General features: G+C 42.6%; 1 protein-coding gene and 1 long non-coding RNA gene across 8 annotated transcripts in view; one reads left to right on the forward strand and one right to left on the reverse strand.

Moving 5' to 3' along the window:
* Positions 1-26035, forward strand: part of ANKS1B (ankyrin repeat and sterile alpha motif domain containing 1B) — an 862484-nt gene extending 836449 nt beyond the window's left edge. For 3 of the 7 annotated variants that reach the window (XM_072973193.1, XM_072973191.1, XM_072973194.1), the window contains 2 exons: positions 21169-21336; positions 24447-26035. In XM_072973193.1, coding sequence (XP_072829294.1) covers positions 21169-21336; positions 24447-24554 — 276 coding nt within the window. In that variant the 3' untranslated portion in view covers positions 24555-26035. Of the gene's footprint in view, positions 1-21168; positions 21337-24427 lie in introns of all 7 variants that reach the window. The other 4 variants (XM_072973192.1, XM_072973190.1, XM_031683227.2 and 1 more) reach the window with 2 other exon arrangements.
* Positions 16911-25475, reverse strand: LOC140700193 (uncharacterized). The gene is made up of 3 exons (XR_012078489.1): positions 25354-25475; positions 24562-24700; positions 16911-17050 (listed from the first exon to the last, which is right to left on the reverse strand). It is a non-coding gene; the product is annotated as an uncharacterized lncRNA (long non-coding RNA).
* Positions 26036-26234: the final 199 nt, after the last annotated feature.

The following is a 26234-nucleotide window of genomic DNA, read 5'->3' on the forward strand; positions in this document are numbered from 1 at the left end:
TCTTTCCATTTCTTTAAATAATCTTTAACTTCCTTAGTCAATGCAAAACGTTGTTCTCTATTCAAACTAAAAATGATACCCATGGGTCATTTGGCCCCTTGAGTTTTTTAGCTTATGTATGTTTGATGCAAGGACACTGAGATGAAATGTGGAGGAAAAATGGTCAACTGTTTAGTTTTAAGATCAACATGATGCCCCTTATACATTTGGAAAACATGTGGAGAGTTCCTCATCTTTTATCTTTTCATCCAGATGTTTGATTTATTGTAGACATTCACTTGCTTAGGAGTCTGGTATCAGCTCCAAAGGATTTTTTATCTTACACCACAAATCCACCATTTTTATCCTCTCTAGGTGAACAGTTTGTCTAACTGCACAAATAGTAACAAAGGCCAGGAGCCTTGACCTGGGCCTTTGAGCAGTTTTGAGATGCACCAAGCTTTGCTTGCACTAAAAAAAAAAAAAAAAAAAATCCTCTGAGCATGGATTTTGTATCTTTATGTAGGACAGTTCAATATTCAGTCGAGTCTTGAAGCCTTAAAATTCTTTTGATCTGAATCAGTCCCCCATGCTGCCTAAGTGGCAAAAGAAAAGAAAAGAATACCTTGAGTATACATTTAATGTTTTAGCTGATCTGTATGAGTCAAATGCAGTTGTTGCTGCTTTGGCCTTGTATATCTTTTCTGGGCCACAAGATGTTTTTATGAATATCTGCTATCAAGAAATTTCAGTCATGTCTAGGAGACTTCCAATTTATGGAGAGCTGGATTTGAAATTCATTCATTTTCCCATAGAAATCCTGTGGTCTGGGAAGGGAGGCCCAAGCTCTGCTAGGAAAGTGAGCATGTGAACTTCACATAGTTCCTTTATTCCAGGATCACCGAGCCTTCAATGGGCTCAGACTCCAGGAGGGGGTGGAGTGCGCCGTGTTTCAGAGGTCATTTGGCATGGTAGTCTTTTTGAGGGGAGAGCTCCTCACAGGGGTGGCGTTCTGCAGAACACACTTCAGGAGAAATTACACCTCATGATCTCTAAGCCTGTTTCCATTACTTAGAATCTGAGCTAAATTCAGCTTGTATAATTTTCAGTTTTAAATGACAGGTAGATGACAATTTAAAGGACAAGAGCAAAAACAGATTTAGGGTTCCCAAAACCCAGCATACCTACCGCTGAGCCCCAGCCCTGCTCTATGTTCTGGACTCACTGTCGTATGCACTCTTTTGGCAGCCCATTTCTGGTCACCTCTTTAACAGGACACATCCCCTGCAGAACAAGAGGGTGCCCAAACTCCATCTTCCCGGTGGTGAAAACTTGAGGGAAGAACGTAGGAGTGGGTGGGAAAAAGGAATGTATTATGAGACCAGAAGTTATAAGGCTTCAAACAATGGGTTCAACTTTTCCCTCTTCCTCTCTTAATCTCAAATGAGTGAGGGGGATTCCACGCTGCTGGAATTTCAGGAGGGAGATTGGGTGCTTCAGTGGCCACCAGATCCCAAGGCTGAAGGGATCAACCATAAAGGGCACCATAGGAAAGAGACAGGTGTAACCAAGGTCGATCCTGGACACTATCATCTTCTATATATTCACTGAGTTAATTCTCTGACCTAGGAATTGAGACTGAGATAGGTGGATGAGAAGGATTTTGATGCATTCTCTGTGGGACTGTCAGATTTATTTTAAAAATCTGGGAGGGACCACATTCAATAGGTTTAAAATATGAAAGTTTTGTTTTGTTTAAATAGCATTAAAAGCCATGACTGCTGCTAGACCCTGGCTAATTCTCACTGCTCTATAGAGAACATATCTGCAGTCTTTGATATTTTTAAGCATGCTCATTTTTCTCTTACTTAAAACACCCAAATTCTGTAATCTTCCATGCATGTGGCTTAGACTGGCTCAGGAATGTGTAGGAAATGTAGAAGTCTTGATGCTGATGGGTGGTGCGTGTGGGAGACGAGGCTCCCTCTTTCCTGTTCTTGCTTGGCAGAATGTGGGCCATGAAAGGATCTAAATGGAGAGAAACAGATACGACAAAAATGCAGAAAATCACAGTCATCATGGGGGACAGAATTTTATAGGGCTCTTCCAGTGGTATGTACTAGTAAGATTAAACTTAGGTGAAGAAAGACACCAGAGTCAACCACACTGTGATCAGTTTAATGAAATTCCTGAGCCCTCTTTTTCTCCAGTTTTATTGATTGACAGTTGACATATAACACTGTATTTGTTTTAGGTGTATGTATATATTGCAAAATGATCAGCACAATAATGTCCATCACCTCACATAGTTGTTACACATTGTTTTTTCTTGTGATAAGAACTTGAAGATTACTGTCTCAGCAGCTTTCAAATGTACAGTACAGCCACACCTCAAAGATACTGCAGGTTCGGTTCCAGACCACCACAATAAATTGCATATCATGATAAATTCCCATGAATGTTTTGGTTTCCCGGTGCATATAGAAATTATGTTTACACTGTACTGTAGCCTGTTCAGTGTGCAATAATAGCGTTATGTCTCAAACTATGTATATGCCTTAATTTAAAAATACTTTATTGCTAAAAAATGTCAACCATCAATCTGAGCCTGCAGTAAGTCATAATCTTTTTGCAATGGGAACATTAAAGGTCTGATCACAGTTCACGGTAACAAATACAATAATAATGAAAAAGTGAAATACGGTGAGAATTAAGTGAGCAAATGCTGTTGGAAAAACGGTGCCAACAAACTTGCTTAATGCAGGATTGCCACAAACCTTAAATTAAAAAAAAAAAACTATCTGCAAAACACAGTGAAGCAAAGCACAGTAAACGGAGGTGTGCCTGTGCGGAGCTGTTAACTATCATCACTATGCTGCACGTAGCGTCCCTGGGACTTACTTACAGCTGGAAGTTCGTGCCTTTTGATTATTCCTCCCTTTATTAAACTCTGAGATTATTTCCATGGAGTAGTGTGGGGTTCCTGATGGAAAGTATTTATGATTTATGTTGCAGAGATTGGCCCCCAAAGTGGGAACTTAACAGGTGCAGAAGACCTTCAATTATTGTCGACGTTAGTTGACTTCTGACGATGAAATTAATACTGTGTGTGGAGCAAGGTGGTCTCTCATTCTGTTTCTCATTTTCTCCCCCTGAGAATGGCCCTCAACCTATTTGACTATGATACTATGAAAATAAATCGCAATGTAAGAAAATGTTGAAGTGCAGAAGACCCCTTAAGATGGGACTGTTAACACTTTCCCTGGCTAGTCTCCCACTTAGAAAGTAGCCACTGTTCTTTTTTTTTTATTCTCATTTATTATTTTTTAAATTAATATTTTTGGCTGAAGGTAATTATGTTTATTCATCTGTTTATTCACGGAGGTACTATTACCAAGTCCATACTCATTCTGCTTGCCACACAACAGACCAGTAAATCGGGAGACGAGGTGTTGGGGCAAGGAATAGTGACTTTATTCGGAAAGCCGGCTGACTGATGTCTTGGCGGACCATCCTCCTCCAGTCAGAATACAGGCTCCTTATATTTAAAAACAACAACAACAACACAGGGCAGGGGGTGTGGTTGATTGTTGCAAACTTCTTGGTGTAGGAATTCTCTGTTCCTGCAGCTGTCCACGTGGGCCAGGTCATGGTGCTCCTGCAAAACCTCCAACAAAACAAATGTTATTCTCTGTTCTGCAACTTGTTACCGTTATGTGAGTGCAGAGCTAGCAAGACTAAGTCTAGGAAACAGGGCACAGTGGTCAAAGCCAAAGGAACAGATCCATTATCGGGTCAGATTTGTTCTCCTCTATTACAGTACTAGGGCTTAAACCTGGGACCTTGTGCATGCTATGCATGCTCTCTACCACTGAGCTATACCCTCCCCACAACCTACTCTTAAGTAGAAGCCATTCCCTGCCCCTGAGCAGCCCCCGAAACTCATCAGCAAGTCAGCAAGTTGGGACCCTGCTCCTGAGAGCAGCCGCAGGGACTGAATCACAGAGGTAGCACTCCCACTCACCCTTACATACCACCACCCACCCCCACCAAAAGGGAAAATTAACACTGCTGGGTTGCATTTATCCATACCCTCTCTCTGTTGGTGTAACTCGTTGAGAATTAATCAAGTCACAAAGCCAAAGGTGGGTGAATATTCAGAGAATAATAGTAAATTTTTTTTCTCTCATACCTGTTTTTTGGAGAGAAGGGGGAATGGATGTTATCACAGCCTTAAGTCAACCCCATTTTTTGTGAAGTTAGAAAGTAGGCATTCTGATTTCTTTTCACAGATTGTTTGGGAGCATTTATACATGTATTCATTATAGCCCCTCCCAAATGACTGAAATTCAAATGTCATGTCTGGGGTGAGGCCTTTAGAATCAACCTAGTTTTGAATCCCAGGTCAGCACTTCTTCGTTTCATAGCTTGGGCAAGAATGCCTCCAATCCTGTTTCCCCATCTGTAAAACAGAGGTAGCAGTGACACCCCTGCCTATGGTCATTGTAAGGATTAAGCGAGATCACGCACGTCTGTGTCCAGCACGTGGGGTTCAGTTGCTAGCTGCTGGTGACAGAGCAGCAGCAGCAGCGGTTATGGGGGTAGTTGTGTTTTTTCTTGTCAGACCCCAGGTGACGATTTATGTCTCAGTTTTTGGTTTCCGACACGCGTTTGCTGTGGCAGAATCCCACCCCGAGGGGAAGAGTCCAGGTCTATGTGAAATAGATTTCTCCATTTATTGAGTGCCCACCGCGAGTCAGCCACACGGCCCTGCTCTCCTTCAGCAGCAGAAGGGGCAGGACAAGGAGTTGCAGTGAAAGCCTGTCCCCGCTGCCCTGCATTTGTGCGGCACCCAGCAGGCAGGGGCTCCCAGGGGAGGTGTGGGGGCTGGAGGCTGAGCAGTTGAGTTTGTGTGAACACGTGGCAACCTTGGAGGCGTGACGATTCATTAATTCACTTTGGTAAGATGAGCTCAGGCATCTGCAGTTAGCAAAGAAAAAGTCATTTTTATCAACTGTGCCTGTTAAGCCAAGGAAGTAGAATTGCCCATTTGAGAAAGATTTTTAACAAGGGTTAAAATTTGGTGAGGAAAAAGGGTCTTAAATTTGATAAGTGTCCCTTCTTGAAGGCATCACAAGTTGGTGAAGGGTGTACTGTAGCTTCCACTAGGAGCTTTTATTTCTGAAGAGTAGGGAGGAGTTGAAATGGAGCAAATCTCTCTTCTGCACGCCCTTTCCCCATATCCCTGCCAAGTAGTAGGACAGACAGCCGTCCTGTTTCCCTTCTGCCCTGCAAACCAGCCCCTCAGCATTGGTGTGAGAGGCCTGTGGTCCGGCCCCCGGAGGCGGTGGTTGCATGTGGACAAGAGTGGGCTCTCCACGGAGAACCGGAAATGTTGTAAGAAAGCAAGTCATGATTTAGCTAGCAGGGCCCAACCTCCTTTTACTCCTTCACTGAGCTGATGACACTCATGTAATCAGAGTGAGGCTGAAGTTAAACCTTAGCAGGTGTGATGGAATGCTCAGCCACTTTTACATACCTGGTTTTTGAAGACCATTTAATGGCATGCAAAAACCATTCATGATTTAATATTGCATGAAAAAGCAACTTGTGAATCTGCACATGAAGTAGAAGTCTAATTTTGTTTTTTAAATCACATATATAAATACTCATAGTTTATACAAGTATTTGTGTATATATACAAATGTAAAAAAAAAAATTAAACCAAAATGTAACAGTGGCTATATCCCAGCAGTAGAAGTTTACAGGTGATTTTTACTTTTGTTCTTTATGTATTTTCAAAAATTGCTAAATATACCCATTATAATTAAGGAGAAATTTTTTTTAATTGAAGTACGCTGGTTTACAAAGTTGTGTTAGTTTCAGGTGTACAGCAAAGTGATTCAGATATACATATTCATATATATATTTTTCAGATTTTTTTCATTCTAGGTTATTACAAGATAATGAATATAGTTCCCCTTTGGTAACCATAAGTTTATTTTCTATGTCTGTGAATCTATCTGTTCTATTAATAAGTTCATTTGTAAATTTTTTCAGATTCTATATAGAAGTGATATCATATATTTTGTCTTTCTCTGACTTACTTCACTTAATATGATAATCTCTAGGTCCATCCATGTTGCTGCAAATGGCATTATTTCTTTCTTTTTTATGGCTAAGTAATAGTCCATTTTGTGTGTGTGTGTGTGTGTGTGTGTGTGTGTGTGTACACATACACACAAACACCACATCTTCTTTACCCATACATCTGTCATTGAAAATTTAGGTTTGTTTCCATGTTTTGGCTATTTTAAGTAGTGCTGCTATGAACATTGAGGTGCATGTGCCTTTTCAAATTATAGTTTTTTCCAGATACATGCCCAGGAGTGGGATTGCTGGATCATATGGTAACCCTATTTTTAGTTTTTTAAGGAAACTCCATACTGTCCTCCATAATGGCTGCCCAATTTACATTCCCACCAACAGTGTAGGAGGGTTCCTTTTTCTCCATATCCTCTCCAGCATTTATCGTTTGTGGACTTTTTTTAATGATGGCCATTCTGACTGGTGTGAAGTGACACTTCATTTTGGTTTTGATTTGCGTTTCTCTGATAATTAGCAATACTGAGCATCTTTTCATGTGCCTCTTGGCCATCTATATGTCTTCTTTGGATAAACGTCTATGTAGGTCTTCTGCCTATTTTTTGATTGGGTTGTTTGTTTTTTTGATATTAAGTTTTATTAGCTCTTTGTATGTTTTGAAAATTAATCCCTTGTTGGTCTCGTCATTTGCAAATATTTTCTCTCATTCTGTAGGTTGTGTTTTCATTTTGTCTGTAGATTTCTTTGCTGTACAAAAGCTTTTAAGTTTAATTAGGTCCCATTTTCTTATTTTTGCTTTTATTTTCATTACTTCAGAAGGCAGATCAAAAAAATATTGCTGTGATTTATGTCATAGTGTTCTGTCTGTGTTTTCCTTTTGGAGTTTTAGAGTATCCAGTCTTGCATTTAGGTGTTTAATCCACTTTGAGTTCATTTTGGTATATGGTATTAGAGAATGTTCTTTTAGGTGTAGCTGTCCAGTTCCCAGCACTGCTTATTGAAGAGACTATCATTTTTCCATTGTATATTCTTGCCTCCTTTGTTATAGACTTAGTTGATCATGAGGGCTTGGTTTTATTTCTGGGCTTTCTATTCCGTTCCATTGATCTGTGTGTCTGTTTTTGTGCCAGTACCATACTGTTTTGATTCCTGTTGCTTTGTAATATAGCCTGAGGTCAGGGAGCCTGATTCCTCCAGCTCTGTGCTTTCTTAAGATTGTTTTGGCTATCTGGGGTCTTTTGTGTTTCCATACAAATTTTAAATTAGTTGTTCTAGTTCTGTGAAAAATGCCATTGGTAATTTGATAGGAATCACACTGAATCTGTGTATTGCCTCAGGTAGTATGATCATTTTAACAGCATTGATTCTTCTAATCTAAGAACATGGTATATCTTTCCATCTGTTTGTGTCGTCTTTAATTTCTTTCATCAGTGTGTTACAGTTTTCTGAGTACAGGTCTTTTGACTCCTTATGTAGGTTTATGCCTAAGTATTTTATTCTTTTTGATGCAACGGCAAATGGGATTGTTTCCTTTGTTTCTCTTTCTGACAATTTGTTATTAGTGTGTAGAAACGCAGCTAACTTCTGTATGTTAATCTTGTATCCTGCAACTTTACTGACTTCATTGATGCGCTCCAGTAGTTTTCCGGTAGCATCTTTTGGACTTTCTGTGTATAGTATCATGTCACCTGCAGACAGTGACAGTTTTACTCCTTCCTTTCCAATTTGGATTACTTTTATTTCTTTTTCTTCTCTGATTACTGTGGGGAGGAATTCCAAAACTATGTAAAAGTAATGAGAGTGGGCATACTTATCTGTTCTTGATCTTAGAGGGAATGCTTTCAGCTTTTCACCGTTGAATATGATATTAATTGTGGGCTTCTCATATATGGTCTTTATTATTGAGATATGGTCCCTCTATGCCCACTTTCTGGAGTGTTTTTATCATAAATGGATGTTGAATTTTAGCAAAAGTTTTTTGTGCATCTGTTGAGATCATCATGATTTTCAGTCTTCAGTTTGTTAATGTGGTGTGTCACTGTTTGACTTGCAGATGCTGAGAAATCCCTGCATCCCTGAGGTAGATTCCTTGTCATGGCGTATGATCCTTTTCATACTGTTGGAGTCAGTTTGCTAGTATTTGTTCAGGATTTTTGCATTTATGTTCATCAGTGACATTGGCTTGTAATTTTCTTTTTTTGTGATTATCTTCGCCTGATTTTGGTATCAGGGTGATGGTGGCCTCACAGAATGAGTTTGGAAGTGTTCCTTCCTCTGCAGTGTTTTTTAAATTGAAGTATAGCTGATTTACAATGCTGTGTTAATTTCTGGTATATAGCATTAGTGATTCATTTATACATATATACATATTCCTTTTCATATTCTTTTTCATTATAGACCATTACAAGGTATTAAATATAGTTCCCTGTGCTATACAGTAGGACCTTGATGTTTATCTATTTTATATATAGTAGTTCGTATCTGCAAATCCCAAACCCTCAATTTATCCCTCTCCACTCCTTTCCCACACCAGTAACCTTAAGTTTGTTTTCTATGTCTGTGAGTCTGTTTTATAAATAAGTTCATTTGTGTCTGTTTTTTTAATTGTACAGTCAATTACAGTGTGTCAATCTCTGATGTTCAGCACAATGTCCCAGTCATACATATACATACATATATTTATTTTCATATTTTTCCATTAAATGTTATTACAAGATATTGAACATATCTTGTAATACGGTCCCTGTGCTGTACAAAAGAAACTTTTAAAAATCTATTTTTATATATAGTGGCTAACATTTGTAAATCTTAAACTCCCAAATTTATCCCTTGCCACCATCTTTCCCAGGTAACTGTAAGATTGTTTACTGAGTCTGCAAGTCTGTTTCTGTTTTGTAGATGAGTTCGTGGTGTCTTTTTTTTTTTTTTAAGATTCCACATATAAACGATATCATACGGTATTTTTCTTTCTCTTTCTGGCTTGCTTCACTTAGTATGACGATCTCCAGTTCCATTCATCTTGCTGCAAATGGCATTATTTCATTCCTTTTTATGACTGAGTAGTCAGAAGAGTAGGCATTAACTCTTCTCTAAATGTTTGGTAGAATTCACCTGTGAAGCCTGTCTACTCCTGGACTTTTGTTTGTTAGGAGTTTTGTAATTACTGATTCAGTTTCAATACTGGTCTGTTCCTGTTGTGTATTTCTTCCTGGTTCAGTCTCGGGCGATTGTGCCTTTCTAAGAATTTCTCCATTTTATTGGCTTATAGTTGCTCATAGGGAAGAATATCAATTTCATGATTCTTCTAATTAGCTGAAATTAGCCCTAAAGAACCTATCTGCATTTTGCCCAGTTGCTGTGTCAGCCCTGCACTAGACAGGCATCTTAGCAGAATGCTTAACATTTATTTCTTAATGCTAAAGACCTGTGACTGGGCAGTATTTGTTACTATAAATACAATCTATCAAGATTAATCTCACACTTGTACTTGAGGGAACTAACTTGGTAGAGCTAAGGAGATGTCAGTGAATTCTGTGAATACGCCCAGAATATTCTCAGTTATTTTTTGCTTCAAGACGTGGGTGAAGCAGGTTGTAGACAAAACTTACCCTGGCTCTTAAAAAACAAGAAGTATAAGCAAAATACAGCCAAAGAGAAATGTGGCTTCTTTCTGGAAGACCCCACCATAGTCCCATATTGAAAAACACCTTCATCTTCAGGCCTTAATGACATCACTTGCATTGGTTTAGCATTTGTTGACCCAGGTCTGCCTGTGGGAGAGAAGACAGGAGGAAAGAACTGGCTCTGGCCATCCTTAGGCACACATCTTTCCCTTAAGGTGCAAGTCCTCTTATTTTAGGGAGCTTCCTTTTTTTCATTTCCTCCAACAAACATTTGTTGAGCACCTGATGTGTCTGTCCTAAGCCCCAGAGATGCTCAGCCCGCTGGGGGAGTTGAACCTATAAAGAGAAAATCCTAATAAACGCCACGCAGTCGGTGGAGCTGTGCCCGAGGCACTGTGGAGCCACCAGAGTAGGGGCACCTTGCTGTTGTAACAGTAGGACCCACTGCCTAACAGTTACTGTTAAGTATTAAGTGAGATAACACATCCATGTGAGAGGAAGTAGGTGTGGCTGCAGTTTACCGATGGTCTGACTTGGTGTGGGGATCAAACCTGGCACAGCTACAAGAGTGGACTGATTGCATGTCCATAAGTTGATGTCCAGCATTTTCCAGCTGGGTTTGGTAGAAATTGGACAGTAGAAGATTTGACTCTTTGCTCTGAAGTACAACTGTTGGGGTTCCAGGTTAAAGGAAGAGTTGAGTATTCTAAAATTCAACTGATCAGATGCTACAATTGACACCCAGTGTGAAAACTGAAAAGCGTAAATAACATTCTTGGCCAGCTCCGCTGGTGCATGGGGGTGAACAATGGGAACGCCAGCAAATGGGACCCGGATTTTGCCCGGAAAACAGTTCCCAGCCCTCTCTGCCAAGGAGTAAAGAGGCAGGAGATGTATAAAGAATGAATAAGATTATTTTGAGCTACATGATTTTCTCTTTTTAGTTATCAAAATGGAAAAGCTTAATTTTTATGATTTAAAATTATCCATCTGTATTTGACTAAACTTCAAAACATACAAATAAGTATAAAGAAGAGAAAAACCATCCACAACGTCAACACTCAGTGATAACCACCAGTAATGTTTTGCTATATATTCCTGTTTTCTCCACATGTAGACAGATACCATCTGTGTTTGTATGTGTACATAACTTTTAGTCTTCTTTTATTGAAGTATAGTTGATTTATAATATTGTGTTAGTTTCAGGTATACAGCAAAGTGATTCAGTTACATATTTTTTTTATATATATATATATAAAATATATATATATTTTCCCCAGTTCTTTCCTGTTATAGGTTATTATAAGATATTGAGTACAGTTATCTGTACTATACAGTAAATCTTTGTTGTTTACCTATTTTTTATATATGGTAGTATGTATTTGGAGTATGTGATTAATGTTTACTTAGTCTTTTCGCCAGGTTTTTAAACGCCTCAGTTTTTATTTTCAGTGGCTGCCTTTGTGTCCCACCGCATGGATCTGTGTAGTGTACTTAGTCAGGACCCTATTAAGGAACATTTTAAATACTATGATGAATATTCTTGCAAATACGCCACTGAACTCTTGAGCCCAAAAGATTTTCAAATCAGAAGTTTCCAGAACTTCTTGTGATGCTCCTGTTAATGTAAGTTAATTTCCTTGGTGGCCAGGGTTTTTCTAAGGGACAGACTGCCTACAGTCTATCCTGCAGTTATTTTTTTGTTTTTTAGAATTACTCCATCATTTATTCACCTTACCCTATATTGATTAACAGTTGGATCATACACAGAATTTTCACATAACAGTGTGTTTCAGGGCACAGTCATGCCTTGTGCACCTGTATGAGTATTTCTGTAGCCAAATTCCCTAAAAGTGGAATTTGAGATAATGGCTAAGAACATTGAAAATTTAGACATTGTCAACTGCTTGTGAGAAATGTACACTCCCACCAACAGCAGCACTTCATCCTCACTAATGCTGGGTACTGTCACTTTTTAAATTTTGCCTAATCGACCAGTGAAATATATGTATAAACCTCTTGTAATGGAAGTGTTAACTAACCTTATTGTGGCCATCATTTCATACAGGCATCAAATCGTCAGTCATACACCGTAGAGTTACACATGTTATTTGTCAGTAACATCTCAATAAACCTAAAAAATGAAAGTAAAAGAAAAAAATCCCCTCTAAATGTGTTTTTCTAGACTAGTTCCACTTATAGGCAGTGACTGGATGATTTTTCAACAGTGAGTAGAAATAAGCTGTGGGGTCCGCATCAAACTTGTGCAACTCTGCCTGACCTGATCACATGCACAGGGGTGAATTGGCCTTACTCCTGATGTAGAGTTTGGTTCTTTTTTTTTTTTTTCTTTAACATTTTTCTATTGAGTTATAGTCATTTTACAATGTTGTGTCAAATAGTTTGGTGCTTATCTGTATTTTTCTGTGGTCCCAATATCTTCAGTTGTTTAATTTAACCTGTAGCACCTCAGAAATATCCTTTGCATATTGAAGTACAGGTGATTTGCAATGTGTAGTTTCCGGTGTACAGCACAGTGATTCATTTATATACGTGTATGTATATATATTCCTTTTCGTTACAGGCCATTACAGGGTATTGCATATAGTTCCCTGCGCTATATATAGTAGGACCTTGTTGTTCTGTGTAAAGTAGTTTATATGTGCTATTCTCAGACTCCTAATTTATCCCTCCCCTGCTTCCACTTTGGTAACCTTAAATGTGTCTTCTTCTTTGGTGAATCTGTTTCTGTTTTGTAAATAAGTTCATTTGTGTCACTCTTTTAGATTCAACATATAAGGGATATTCTATATTTGACTTTCTCTGTCTGACCTACCTCACTATGATGATCTTTAGGTCCATTCATGTTGCTGCAGATAGTATTATCATTCTTTTTTATGGCTGAGTGGTAGTCCATTATGTATATATGCCACAACTTCTTTATCCAGTCATCTCTTGATAGACATTTAGGTTGCGTCCATGTCCTGGCTATTGTAAATAGTGCTGCTGTGAACATTGGTGCATGTGCCTTTTCTAGTTAGTTTTCTCTGGATATATACCCAGGAGTGGGATCATATGGTAACCCTATTTTTAGTTTTTTAAGGAAACTCCATACTGTTCTCCATAGTGGCGGCACCAATTTACATTCCCACCAACAGTGTAGGAGGGTTCCCTTTTCTCCACAGCCTCTCCAGCATTTATTGTTTGTGGACTTGTGAATGATGGCCATTCTGACTGATGTGAGGTGGCACCTCAGTGTAGTTTTGATTTGTATGCTGCAGTTATTTCTAACACCAAATTGATGAGTACGCTGGGTACAGCCTCAGTGACCAGGATACAGGACAACAGGGGACACCTCCATGAGCCTCCTCTCTCCCACATCCTTCAGTGAGCACTTCCTGGACACCCGCTAATGGCCAGGCACTAGAGACTCAGCCCCTGACTCACGGAAGTAGCTCAGTAAATATATGTGGTGGTTGATGGTCAACTGCAGTCCTGACTGCCTTAAGGAGCTGCCGGGAAATAACAACCTTGCCTACAAGTCTCTCCAGTTTGCATAAGAAAAACAAGTTTGCACCCTTGGATTACATTTAGGATCTATCCTTAAAATGTGATGGCTCCACAGATTTCTCTAACGTAGTGATTCTTAATCACAGATCAACATTCCTGAGGGAGAAAGGAAGGCCTTTGGAGATTGTAACGCACCCCTGGGGGCGACGTCTCAATTGCATTGGGATTCCCTGCCTCCATCCTAAAGAGGCTCCCCTAGAAAGGGAGTGGGGCCTTGCATCCTCAGTCCTGACACCAAGGAAGGGACTGGTCTGCCGGCTGAGAAGACCTGTGTTGATGGTTCAGGTCAAATCATAAGGAACACCTCTGCCTGAAGACTGCCTCTCCATAGGGCCTGGCATGAGACCCTCACCCCAGCCAAGATGCACCCACCACCCAGAAACTTTTGTATTTAATGTCTTTAAGCTTTTTGTTTTTCAGAAGTTTGCAGAAGTCTTTTATTTTACCTTAAGTGTGGTTCTAAGGTATGGTGGTTAAGAGCACAGCCTCTCAGATCAGCTTGGCCAGATGCTGGTTTGTTGAGCAAAGTATTTAACCTTCCTGAGCTTAATTCTCTCATGTGCAAAACAGGGATGATCATGACCCCACAGCTGTTTAAGGTGATAACCCCCACAGGGTTGCTATGAGGATTAAATGAGACAGTCCAGGTGCAACATGGCACACAGTAAGTAGTAATAATGTTGGCTAGAATTGTCATTAGGCTAAATGTTATCATGAGTGATTGTCAAAATAATCCAGTAAGGTGGGTACTTTGTTGTTACTATCATTTTTTTAATAGACTTTATTCTCTTAGAGCAGTTTCAGGTTCACAACAGAATTGAGCAGAAAATACAGAGCGTTTGCACATAGCCCGCTCCACCCACACATATATAGTCCCCTACCCTCAGCATCCCTCATCAGTGTGGCATATTTGGTACAATCGATGAACCAACATGGACATGTTATTATCAACCAAAGTCCATAATTTACATTAGGCCTCACTCTTGATGTACATTCTATGGGTTTTGACAAACAGATAATGACATGTAGCCACCTCTGTAGTATCATACAGAGTAATTTCATTGCCCTAAAAATCCCTTGTGCTGCATCTATTCATCCCTCCCTCCCCCCAGACCCCTGGAAACCATGATCTTTTTATTGTTTCTCTAGCTTTGCCTTTTCAAATGTCATTTGGTTGGAACTGTACAGTTTGTAGCCTTTTCAGACTGGTTTCTTTCATTTAGTAATATGTCTTTTAAGTTTCTTCTATGTCTTTCATGGCTTGATCTTTTTTTTAACTGCACATGTATTTTTTTAACTTACATATACATACTATTCATTGTTTCTAAGAATGTTCAGAGCTTTAGCTTTTTAAACTAACATAGTTATCAAAGGAATAAAGCCAACCACAAAATAAGAATTAATTCAAAAAGATACATACACCCTGCTATTAACAGCAACATTATTTATAATTGCCAAGATATGGAAGCATCCTAAGTGCACATCAGTAGTTGAATAGATAATGGAGATGCAGCTGTGTGTGTGTGTGTGTGTATGGAATGGAATTCAGATCAGCCATTAAAAGGAGGATATTTTGCCATTTGTGGCCCTTCATTCACTTCAAAAAGCAGAATTTTGTAACTGGCAGAGACATTTCCATTACATCAAAAATAACAAAATACCTAGAAATAAACCTAACCAAGGAGGTTACCTATACTCTGAAAACTGAAAAAACACAAAGAAATGGAAAGATTTCTTGTGCTCTTGGATTGGAAGAATCAACACTATCAAAATGGCCACACTACCCAAAGCAATCCACAGATCCAACGCAACCCCCGTCAAAAGGCAAACAACATTTCTCACAGAACTAGAACAAACAATTCCAAAATTTGTAAGGAACCACAAAAGACCCTGAACAGCCAAAGCAATCTTTTGTAGGTCTCTTTTTTTTCCTCTTTCTTTTTGTGCTTTTTTTTTTTTGATGGTTTGATGACTACAGAAGATCCTTTAACATTTGTTATAAAGCTGGTTTGGTGGTGCTGAAATCTTCCGGCTTTTGTTTATCGATGAAGCTTCTGATTTCTCTGTCAAGTCTGAACAAGAGCCTTGTATTGGTTGTAAGTTCCCCCCTTGCATGACTTTAAGTATATTGTGCCACTCCCTTCTGGACTGTAGAGTTTCTGCTGAAAAATCAGCTGATAACCTTATGGGAGCTCCCTTGTGTATTATTTGTTGCTTTTCTCTTGCTAATTTTAATATTTTCTCTTTATCCATAATTGTTGTCAATTTGATGACTATATGCCTTGGTGTGTTCCTCTTTGGGTTAATTCTGTGTGGTACTCTTTGCACTTCCTGGACTTGGGTGCCTGTTTCCTTTCCCAAGTTGGGGAAGTTTTCAGTGATTATTTCTCCAAAAACATTCTCAGGTCCTCTGTCTCTTCTCTTTCTGGGACCCCTATAATTCGAATATTAGTGCACTTCATGTTGTCCCAGAGTTCTTTTAAACTATTCTCATTTCTTTTATCTGTTCTGAAGTAGTGATTTCCACTAATCTGTCTTCTAGCTCAGTGATCCGTTCTTCTGCCTCATTCAGTCTGTTCTTGGCTCCTTCTAGTGTATTGTTCATTTCAGTGATTTTATTCTTCACTCTGTTTGGGTATTCTTTATGTTTTCCAACTTTTTGCAAAAACTTCACTCTTTGCATCTATACTCCTTGAGTTCTCTGAACATTTTGGCCATCATTACTTTAAACTCTTTCTCAGATAAATTACTATCTCCTCATCACTTATTTCTTCCTCTGAGATTTTATCTTGTGCCTTGGCCTGGGAGATATTCCTTTGCCGCCTCATATCGTCTATCTTTCTGTGTGTTTCTGGATTCCTTCCATAGGCTTTGGGATTATTGTTTTCTTATTTCTAGTATCTGCCCCTGGTGGATGAGGCTGGACTAGAGGCTTATGTAGGTTTCCTGGCTGGAGGAGCCAGTGCCTGCCCACTGCTGGGTGAAGCTTGGTCCTGGACCTCTGGATGTGTCTAGAGGCCTGTGTGGCTTAGGAAGTCTGCTGATGGGTGTGGCTGTGTTCCCACCCTGTATGTTGTTTGGCCTGAGGCTTCCCTACAGGCTGTTGGGTGGGTCTAGGTCTTGATTCTAATGAACCAATCAAGATGTCAGCCTCCAGGAAAGCTCATGTAGATTAACACTCCCAGAATGTCTACCACCAGCTTTTATGTCCCCTAAGTGAGCTGTAGCCATCCCCCAGATCCCCAGAGGACCCTACAAATCCAGCAGGCAGGTCTGGCCCAGGTTCCTATGAAATCACTGCCTCTGCCCTTGGACCTGGTGCATGTGAGTTTCCATGTATGCTTCCCAAGCCAATGGAGTCTCCGTTTCCCAAGCCAATGGAGTCTCTGTTTCCCCCAGTCCCATGAAGCTCCTGGAGCCAAGCCCTGCTGGCCTTCAAAACCAGACGTCCTGGGATCTCCTTCTCTTCCTGGTGCCGGGACCCAGGCTGGGGAGCCTGACGTGGGACTCAGAGCTTTCACTCCTATGGGAGGGCTTCTGTGAGTTAACAAATCTTCAGCTTGTGGGTCACCCACCCGAGGGGTATAGGGCCCAACTGTATCGTGAGCACGCCCCTCCTACCATCCTGTTGTGGTTCCCTCTTTATGTTTCCAGTTGCAAATCTTTTGTGCTAGGTTCCAGTCTTTTTCCGATAGTTGTTTAGCATTCAGTTGTGGTTTCATTGTAGTCGTGAGGAGAGGCGAGTTCATGGTCCTACCACTCTGCCATCTTGACTGGAAAAAAAAAATTATCCTCATTTTTTAATAAGAAACGAGAGACTTACAGCATAGTCTTCCCAGTAGTCACCCCCATCACCCACCCCAATCATGTGCTCAGGCTACCTTCTTAAATTGGTGGTCTGTGTGAAGTAGAGTATACTCAAGGCCATTTGCCCCAGTAACTGTGACCCTAGAAGGAGACTCGTGCTGGAAAGGCCAAGGCAAGAATATTCTTATAAGTATGAGAGGCAGAAGAAGCCAAAGTCAGAGACAGCTGGGTTAAAGCATTTACAGGATGGGAGGTAGTGCACATAAAACTAGATGTGTTTGGATTTATGCCTGAGCAAGGTAGTAGCCAGAGATGTGTGTGGCTGTGCAAATATTTGAAAGGAGAGGCCAGCTCTGTGGTTTGGGCAAGCATGTGAAGGGACACCTCAGTGCTTACTCTGAAATGTGACGAGTGACCAGGATGGGTCACAGGCATCAGCCAAGGCTGGGGGTGGAGGCTCCAGGATTTGACTCCCTGTGACTATGTACTGTTCATCCCAGCTCGCAGGCTGGGTTCCTCTTCCTGCTGCCTGAATGAGGGTCCAGCCAGACTTCCTTAGCATTGCATGGTGTTCCAGTGTCTATTGCTGCTTATTTCGCAAACCATCCCAAAATTTAGTGGCATAAGACAACATCCAGTTTATCAAGTTTGCAATTCTGGAGTCAGGAATCTGGGGCCTTCACTGGGTGGCTCAGAGGGCTGCAAGTGTTGGGACGGTTTGACTGGGGCCATCTGCCTTGGGTCCTCTATGTGGCGTCTGGGGAGCTTGAATGTCCAGTATCACTTTCACTTCGTGTCTGGAGCCTGGGCTGGGCTCAACTGTTGTTCTCTCCAGGCAGCCTCTCCCCTAGGCCAGCCTGGACATCCTCACAGCATTGTGAACTCAGGGAGGTGAGACTTCTGACACAGGGCTGGTTTCCCTCAGGGTGTTCCACAAGGCCCAGTGGAAGCCACCAGACCCCTCGAGATCTAATCTCAGAAGTCCCAGCATGTCACTTCTGCACATGCTGCTAGCTGGGAAGGTCAGTATAGCCAGTCCAGATTCAAGGAGTTGGAGGAACAGACTCGCCCTCCCAACAGAGGAATGTTACGGCATGAGGGAAGGGGAAGAGTGAGTGATGGCTGCTGTCTTGGAGACAAGCTACCACACACGGAAGGGTAAGAACATAGGCTCTTGAGTCACATTGTTTCATATCACTGCTCTGTAATTTTCCAACTGTGTGATGTCAGGCAAGTTACTTAACCTCTCTGAGCCTCAATTTCCTCATCTATAAAATGAGAACAGTGGTATTCTACTGCAGATGATTGTGGTAAGACTTAAACGAGATAAATCTAGTGCTTGTTACAATGCCTAATACATGTGAAGTCCTCACTTTACAGTAGCCATACTACCTGCAGTAATGTCTAGGAGTGTTGTTACTCCAGCTTGTCTTCAGGTACTCATTCAGCAAACAAGCGTCTACTGCGTGCCTGCAGGGTGCCAGGCACAGCCTCTGGCCTCCTCACGGTTGCGAGGAGGATGGTATGTTGTAAGTGGAGATACCTGGGCTTCATGGTTTTGAGCAGTGTCCCTAGTGCTCTTCAGTGCCAGGGGGCATCACTGGAGCCAGCAAGCCTGGTTCAAAGGATCAAGCCAGGGCTTGTCACCCAAGCCTCTCTGATCAGACTGCAGTATCATTTTTAGCCCTGTCCTACAGAGTCTCCTGCTTTCTTCCCACCAGTAACTCTTCTCCCGTTTTAAATAGTGGGGATGTTACCAAGGAGAGGCAGGAGAAATGAATCTTCCTCCCTTTCAAATGTGTGTCCTCGGGTCCCATTTGATGAGCATCTATTCCCCGCAGGAGCCCCGGTACTTCAGTAACACAGGACTCTGCGTGCAGAGCCCCATCAACAACCAGCTGCTCCTCGTGGGCCCTCACTGGCGTCCAGAATCGAAACCTCAAACACCAAGGTGACAGAAAGTATAGGAAAGGTAATAATGTCCAACTCTTTACAGATCATAAAAGAATTCTGAAAATGCAGCATTCTAAAATAAAACGAAAAGCAAGACGTCATGGATAATGCAAGCCAAACCAGGAGAGGCCGCTTGGCAGGAAACCTCACAGTCTGGTCTGATCTGTCTTATCTCAGCAGTTTCCTACCACCAGGAACTTCTTAAAAATGAAAGGGCAGAGCTTCTAACCCAGAACTTTTCAAAAACCTTTATGCTTCCCACAATAGTCATGTGAAAAATCTCACCTGCTCAAATGAGCATCTTTGGCTTTCTTTGAAGACGTGGAGCTTTAAGTAAATCTCACTTTCAGGAACTTGTTTTTAGGTTAATGATAAAGGAATTCACACTCATTAAGCACTCCATTCCAGCATCAAAAAGCCGCATGTTACAGAATCACTGCAGCTGCCACCTTTCCCTTAGTCCAGTCGCCTACCCAGGGCACGAATATCTGCTACGTGTCCCTGACAGATGGACATCCACCAGTGAAGCACAGCAACCGTGAAGAAGATAAGAGCCAGGACTTTGTGGGGACAGCCAAAGCCCAGAGCCCCAGGCCACCTTTCCAGGGGACCCATCCACACTAGGTGGCAACCCTGGCCGTGATGGGAGTGCCGAGTGTAGGCAGTGAGGACTCCGCCCTCATGGTGCAGCGACGGCAGGGCTGTCTGCCAGCCTACCTCCACTGTCACTTGTTGGTGCACGACTAATTTCCTGGTCTGACTCATCCCTGGAGGCAAACACAGCCCCAAGTTCATTGCGGGAAGTGCTTGGCCGGCTGTGCAAGCTTCAGTGTCTTTCAAGGAGCACACATCTGCCTTGTGGGCCATCGCTTCTTATCAAGTTACTCAAAGGAGAAGACAGCTCTGTCAAACCAGCTCTCACACTCAGTTTTCCTTTCTCGGGTCTAAGACTGTGATAATTGCTCTGAAATTAGTCCAGAAACCCCTGGGCCTCTTCCACACACCTCTGAAGACCATCCTGCATCTTCATCAAGCGGAAACAGTCCCCCAGAATCGTGGGACTCAAGCTATTTCATATGCCTGATTGGGGAGGAAGGGGCAGGGACGTAGAAGGTACAGATGCAAAACCAGCATAAGCAGAATGCTACCTCTGTGGTTTTGAAACACCACGCACAGGCCTTCTAGGGACTTTCATCAGAATGAAAACCTGGGACAGACCATTTTAGCCCTCAGCTGGTGCAGTGATTTTAAGAAAGCTGTGACCCACAGGCATCCACTTCTTTGCACTGTGACCTTAGGGGTTTTATTGAGACCCTGCTTCTTTGGGGTCAATGTCCTGTTTTCTCAGTGAGAAGACAAGATGGGGCTGTGCTCAGAAGAGAAGACTGAAATGAAGTGCAAATCTGGAGAAGAGAGAAGCTAGTCGTCTTGAGGGGAGTGGTTGATGGTCTGAGGAAAATAACCTTTCTCCCAAGCACTGCTTGGCATGGCATTCTGGCCTGACAGAACCTCCTGTCTCTCGCTGATTTGATGATAAAATATGGAGTGGACCCACAGGGAGAGCAAATGCCTCAAGAAATAGAGGGATAATTGGCTCTGTTTGCATGCTCGCTGCTGTGACTATGAGATGCCACACCAGCATGACTAATGCCTCTCTCCTCTGCCTAAATTAGATTTTGATTGTGTTTCAGAGATGTTCACCGAATCACAGATGTTTGAGGTAAAAAGACCCAACTTCTCAGGAACACCTCCCGTGGAGTGTGTGGGATCATCCTCACAGGCACAGCTGACGCACTCCCAGAACTCGGCTGAGGGACCAGAGTAACCCCTTCCTTCCAAGGCCCAGGAGCAAACTGGCCGCCCGTGATGGGGCCCGGGATGGAGTGGGCTTCAGGGTCCCCTGTGGGCTCCTTGGCGTGGGGTAAGCGAGTGCATCACATCAGTGAATGATGCCTGGGACACACCTTAAATTGGACCTGAAGTGTCCCGTTCATCAGGTTTCTCCTGACTCACTGCCACATCAGGTGGAGCAGTTCAAGGTCCCCGCTGGTTCACCCCCTGCAGCGTTCCTCAGCCACTCTGTTCCAATCTGCAGGATGCCATCGTAAACTGATTCTCATTTCTCTTGCAGAATTTAGCCTATGAGATCATCCTAACGCTGGGACAGGCATTTGAAGTCGCTTACCAGCTCGCGCTGCAAGCCAGGAAAGGGGGGCATTCCTCCACCCTCCCAGAAAGCTTTGAAAACAAGCCTTCCAAGCCCATCCCCAAGCCCCGAGTCAGCATTCGCAAGTCCGTGGTAAGTAGAAAAGACGCAGGTGTTCTGAAAACTTTTGAGCTGAAGGGAAGGGACCCTTGGCCTGAGTCCTCATGAGAATCCAGGGCCTGTTCGTCTTGTCTTTGCCCTGCCTCGTCCTGGCATGTGTCCTTCATCCTCTCAGCCCAGTTCCTGCAAAGTCTTGGGGGCCGTCTGCCTGGAACCTACAGGCTCCTGAGAAAACTCCCCTTCCTCTGTCCCCTGCAGCAGCCTCTGAGGGGACTGGGTGCTGCTGCTGTCCTGGGTGAACCTTTCCTGAAAGTCCAGGCAAGCTTGGGAGTGATGTTCCCTGAGGCTTTGGCTGCCATCCCTCCAGGGGGCATGCCTCTCACAAGCTGCTGGTCAGTAGAGCCTGGCAGAGGCTCACAGCAAGGGTGTCCCCGGTACCCACCAAGAGGAAACTAGAGGTGCAGGCTGTGCGTGGGTCCAAAGGGGAGGCCTAGGCACCAGGCCCCATGCTTTCTCTGGCAGCTGAGGTTTCCTGCAGGCGAGGACTATTCAGAAGGTACGGCCCCTCCTCCACGGCATCTGTCTTCCTCCAGGAATTTCCTCCCTCTCCCTCCCACACGCTCTGCACACATCCTGTCCTAACAGACTTTTCATGACTTCAAAGCGGCCTCCTCTGATAGTAGCAATACCCAGAAGCTGGAACGTTCCCAACCAGCCTCCTATCTGGTTTCTGCTGCCGTATGGCATCCTAGAAGCTTTGGGCCTCCGGATAGCAGACACCCCCAGAGGCATCGCTCTCCCCTCCACCTGTCCTTCTATCTGTGATTCTCTCCTCCTCCCCACTGGCCCCTGTCCCCAGGGTCATGGGGCAGGTGTAAGGTTCTTCATCTCTGCAGGGGTACCGCCCTTTGTGACCATGTGGCTTCTTATTCACAGTCTTCTCTTTGGCCTCTGTTCTTGCCCTGTACTTGGCAACTTCAGCATCCCTGGGAATGGTCCTTCCAGAGTCTGGCCCCTTTGCTCCTTGACAGCTCACCTCCTTGATCTTTTTCTCTGCCTCTCTGTTCACTCTTGTGCTCATCCCTCATTGCTGATCATCACCAGTAACAGCATGTCCTCTGAAAGTTGTTCCTTTTGACCCCTGGTCCTCCCAGCCCCACTGGCTCCCAATCCTGACACACTCTCAGAACTCCAGACTAACAGCTTCAGTTTCTTCTTCAGTACTTAATAGACATCTGAAACTTAATTTTGATCTCCCTTCTGAAACTGTTTCTGTCCATCCCTCACAGCTCAGTAAGCCGAATAACCACTCACCATGTTGCTCAAGCCATAAATCTAGAAGCATTCCTGATGCCTGTCCTCCCCTCACCCCTGTATCCAACCCACAAGCAGATTCCATCCGTTCAGTCCCTAAAAGCTCTTTCAGATCCATGCACTCCTCTCCATTTCCTCTGTCACTCTGCTCATCCAAGCTGCCACCACCACTAATCTCCAAAACTACCTCAGTATACCTGACAGACTCGCTCCCTCCACATGGCAACCAGGGTGACCGTCTTAAAACACAGATCAGATCATGACACCACTGCCCCAATTCCCCACCACACTCCTCTGACTTTTCTCTGATCCCCACAGACTTCTCCCAAACGAGCACAGAGGGCTGGTGCCATGAGGGCTTATAGAATACTTGCCTAGAAGCTGTCACTGAGAAATATCAGTGAATAACCGCCTAAGATCCTGTCCCCCTCAGTGGGTATCCACATTCCATTTCTATTGACCCCAGATGTTTACTGTTGAGAAATATGCTGTGATTCCTAAGACTATGTTAAGTCCTCCCCCAAGTCTTGTGGAAACGTAAACAAATCACGCTGGGACGGACCCTACAGCATTCCTGCAGCTCTCTTGCTACAGGTTTCTTGAGCAGAGCAGGCACTAGGGTCAGGCATGTGTGGAGACACCAAAGGAAAAAAGGCAGCAATTCGGTGAGGAACTTCCCCAGCCCCTCCCTCCATGAGAGCTCAGATCTCAAGCCTCACCCAGAAAGGGCCTGTGTGACCTTGTGTGCACAGGGGCTGAGCCAGTGTTAACATTGCATGGCTCAGCTCGGTTTGGGTAAGGCTCAGCCTGACGTGGCCTGCTCACCTCTTCATCCTCAGTTGTCTCCCCTCCCAGCTGCCCCTCTGCAAACTGGCTGTAAGTCCTCAAACGGCCACTTTCCCTTACCTCAGGGACTTTGCACATGCTGTTCAATCAACCCCTGCCCACAAGCTTCACCAGGAAACTCTTGCTTGTCCTCCAGCTCTCCATTTAGACATTACCTCATTTTTAATAATGTCTATTCAACCAGTATTTATTGTGTGGCTGCTGTTTACTGGGTTGCCAGGAGCTCTTTTCTAAGTTTAGGGTTAACAGTGAACAGAACAGACAGAATCCTACTTTCAAATCGAGCATCCACTGTAGTGGAGGATGAACAAGTAAATGTGATGTATGTGGCATAAGGATTACAAAGGATAGATCAGAAGAGAACAGAAAAGTTAAGATGCTATTTGATAGGATAAACTGGTGAGGAGGTGATGTTTGATCTGCATCCTGATTGATATTAGGGCATAAAGCATGAGGGTGTCTGGAAAAGAGCATTCGGGCAGAAAGGTGATGGGCACAGAGGCCCTGGGCGTGGGCCTGGCGTTCAGGGCCACCACAGGTCACCTTGAGGACTGACTACTGTGGTCTTATTCTGACTGTGATAGAAACCAGTGGAGGCTAGAGAGCCAGGCAGGGCATAACCTGGTTCACCTCCTCCAGGAAGCCCCCCCGGCTCCTGACGTGGGGTCAGTGGCCTTCTTGGGTGCCCTCAAAGCATCCCCTCTTCCCTTTGAAATCGCAGTTCTCAGTACTTTAGTGTTTCTATGTCTGCTCCCCATCTGTGTGCTTTCAAGAGCAAGGGCCGTGTCTCATTCACCGTCTGCACCACCCAGTGCCTCGCACACATACACAGTAAATGTGTCAGATGAACAAATGCTTCTCACACATCAGCATCCCGAAGGCCTGCCAGGGTGAGTGTGGGTTTCCAACCAGTGTTAGGATGCACGTGGGCAGCCCCGAGCAGGTACCGTATAACAGGCATCAGCCTTTCTGTTTTAAAGCAGATCGACCCATCTGAGCAAAAGACTCTGGCCAACCTGCCGTGGATTGTGGAGCCGGGACAAGAGGCCAAAAGGGGAATAAATACCAAGTATGAAACCACAATTTTCTGATACTCACCGTCCTCCCGTCCTTGCGGTGCCTTGCACGCCGAGCAGTCCCAGAGCAGGCTTCCTGTCCAGCCCAGGAGGAAGACTGCTCTGTTTGTGTGGCCTTGTCACGGGCAAAAGGCTGCTGTCCATTCCTGGGGACATTCTTTCTGCACCAGTGACAGAAAGTGCAACTAAGACTTTTCAGTCATAACCCCCGAGAAGCACGAGCAGAGATTCTTGGCTGACTCTCCGGACTTCCCCCTGCCACCACCCAAGGTATTTCTAATGACTCTGCCCCAACACTTGCTTTGCTGTATTTGGGGATATATACCTTTAAAAAAGTACAGGGGATCTCTAATACTGCCTAAAAGTATAAAAATCTTGGGTTTATTTTTCACCGTCATCAGTTTTCAAGGTAGAATCAGAACTAACCCCAGAAAACATCTGTAAAATCATTATCTCACTGAGTATTGTTTCCTGCAAAAGGACAAAAACTACCCACCCTGATTGCCAGGAAATCCTGTTTCTCAATTTCTATATTTGTGCATTTTATATGTAATCAGCTATGTCAGATAAAGAAAACCTTTACATCTATGGTTGATTCAAAAACTTAAGAATGATTTAAAACAGAGGAATTTATTATGAACAGAAGAAATGTGTCTTGTATTAAATATTTTTCTTAAAAGAATGTTTCACTAATGCATTGATAAGAAACTAGGTTAGTTGTGAGGGATGTTTCTGGTTTTGTTTTGAATAACTAAATTTCTACTGCTACTACCAAGAGGACTGGCTCAGGCGTGGCAAGTACGATGACACTCACCAGAGCAGGAGATTCAGGCATGCAGGCTGGCGTCTTCCCCAAAGTGCTGACGCAGTCATCAGCCTGCAAGGATTTTTTTTCAATCTTCACAGTTTTAAAGAACATGTTAAAACAAAAAAAAACTAGGGCTCCTGCTGTCATGGAAACCTTGTTTGAGAAAGGTGTTAATAAAATTCTATTGCAAAAAAATTTTTTTCTAGAAAAAAAAAATTAAAAAAAAAAAGATTCCAAAGTAATAAAGCTCTTTTCTTGAAACAAAAAAATAAACATGTTTGCTTACTCTTTGATTAAATAAAATTTACTTACATTTCTTTAAGGTATTTTAATTTTTTAATGTCTCTGTGGAGTATTTGTATGATACCATAATGTATATTTATGTAGAATCAAATTATATAAAAACAGTACCAATATCATTATAGAGAAAAATAACATTTTAATGTATATTGTTCTAACCATATTGTGAATCATTTTGAAGTTCATTATAGCACTATTGAGAAATTGTGGGATTGTCTTAATGTTTTTTTTTATTAACCAATATTATTTAAGCCTGACTGAGATTATCAGTTACATTCATCAGTTGGTGAGTTTTGAAGGACTAAATTTTATTTCAAATTGACAAATGTATATGGTTTTAGTTTAGTGTTAAAGAATTTTAATACAATATTAAATTACTTGAACTGAACAGTTCCTTGTATATACTTTGCCTATTCACTGTTGATATGTATGTAGTAAATTGAGAGTAAAATAACACTAAAATATGGTACCAAAAGGAAATTGTATAGGAGCAAAGTAAATAGTATCTTTGCTGAGACAGAAACATATGTGTAAATATGCTTGGGCTTCCAGTTATAAATTTTGTAATTTTTGTCATTATTTATATC

This window comes from Vicugna pacos, chromosome 12 (genome assembly GCF_048564905.1).
Source record: "Vicugna pacos chromosome 12, VicPac4, whole genome shotgun sequence".
Taxonomy (NCBI): domain Eukaryota; kingdom Metazoa; phylum Chordata; class Mammalia; order Artiodactyla; family Camelidae; genus Vicugna; species Vicugna pacos.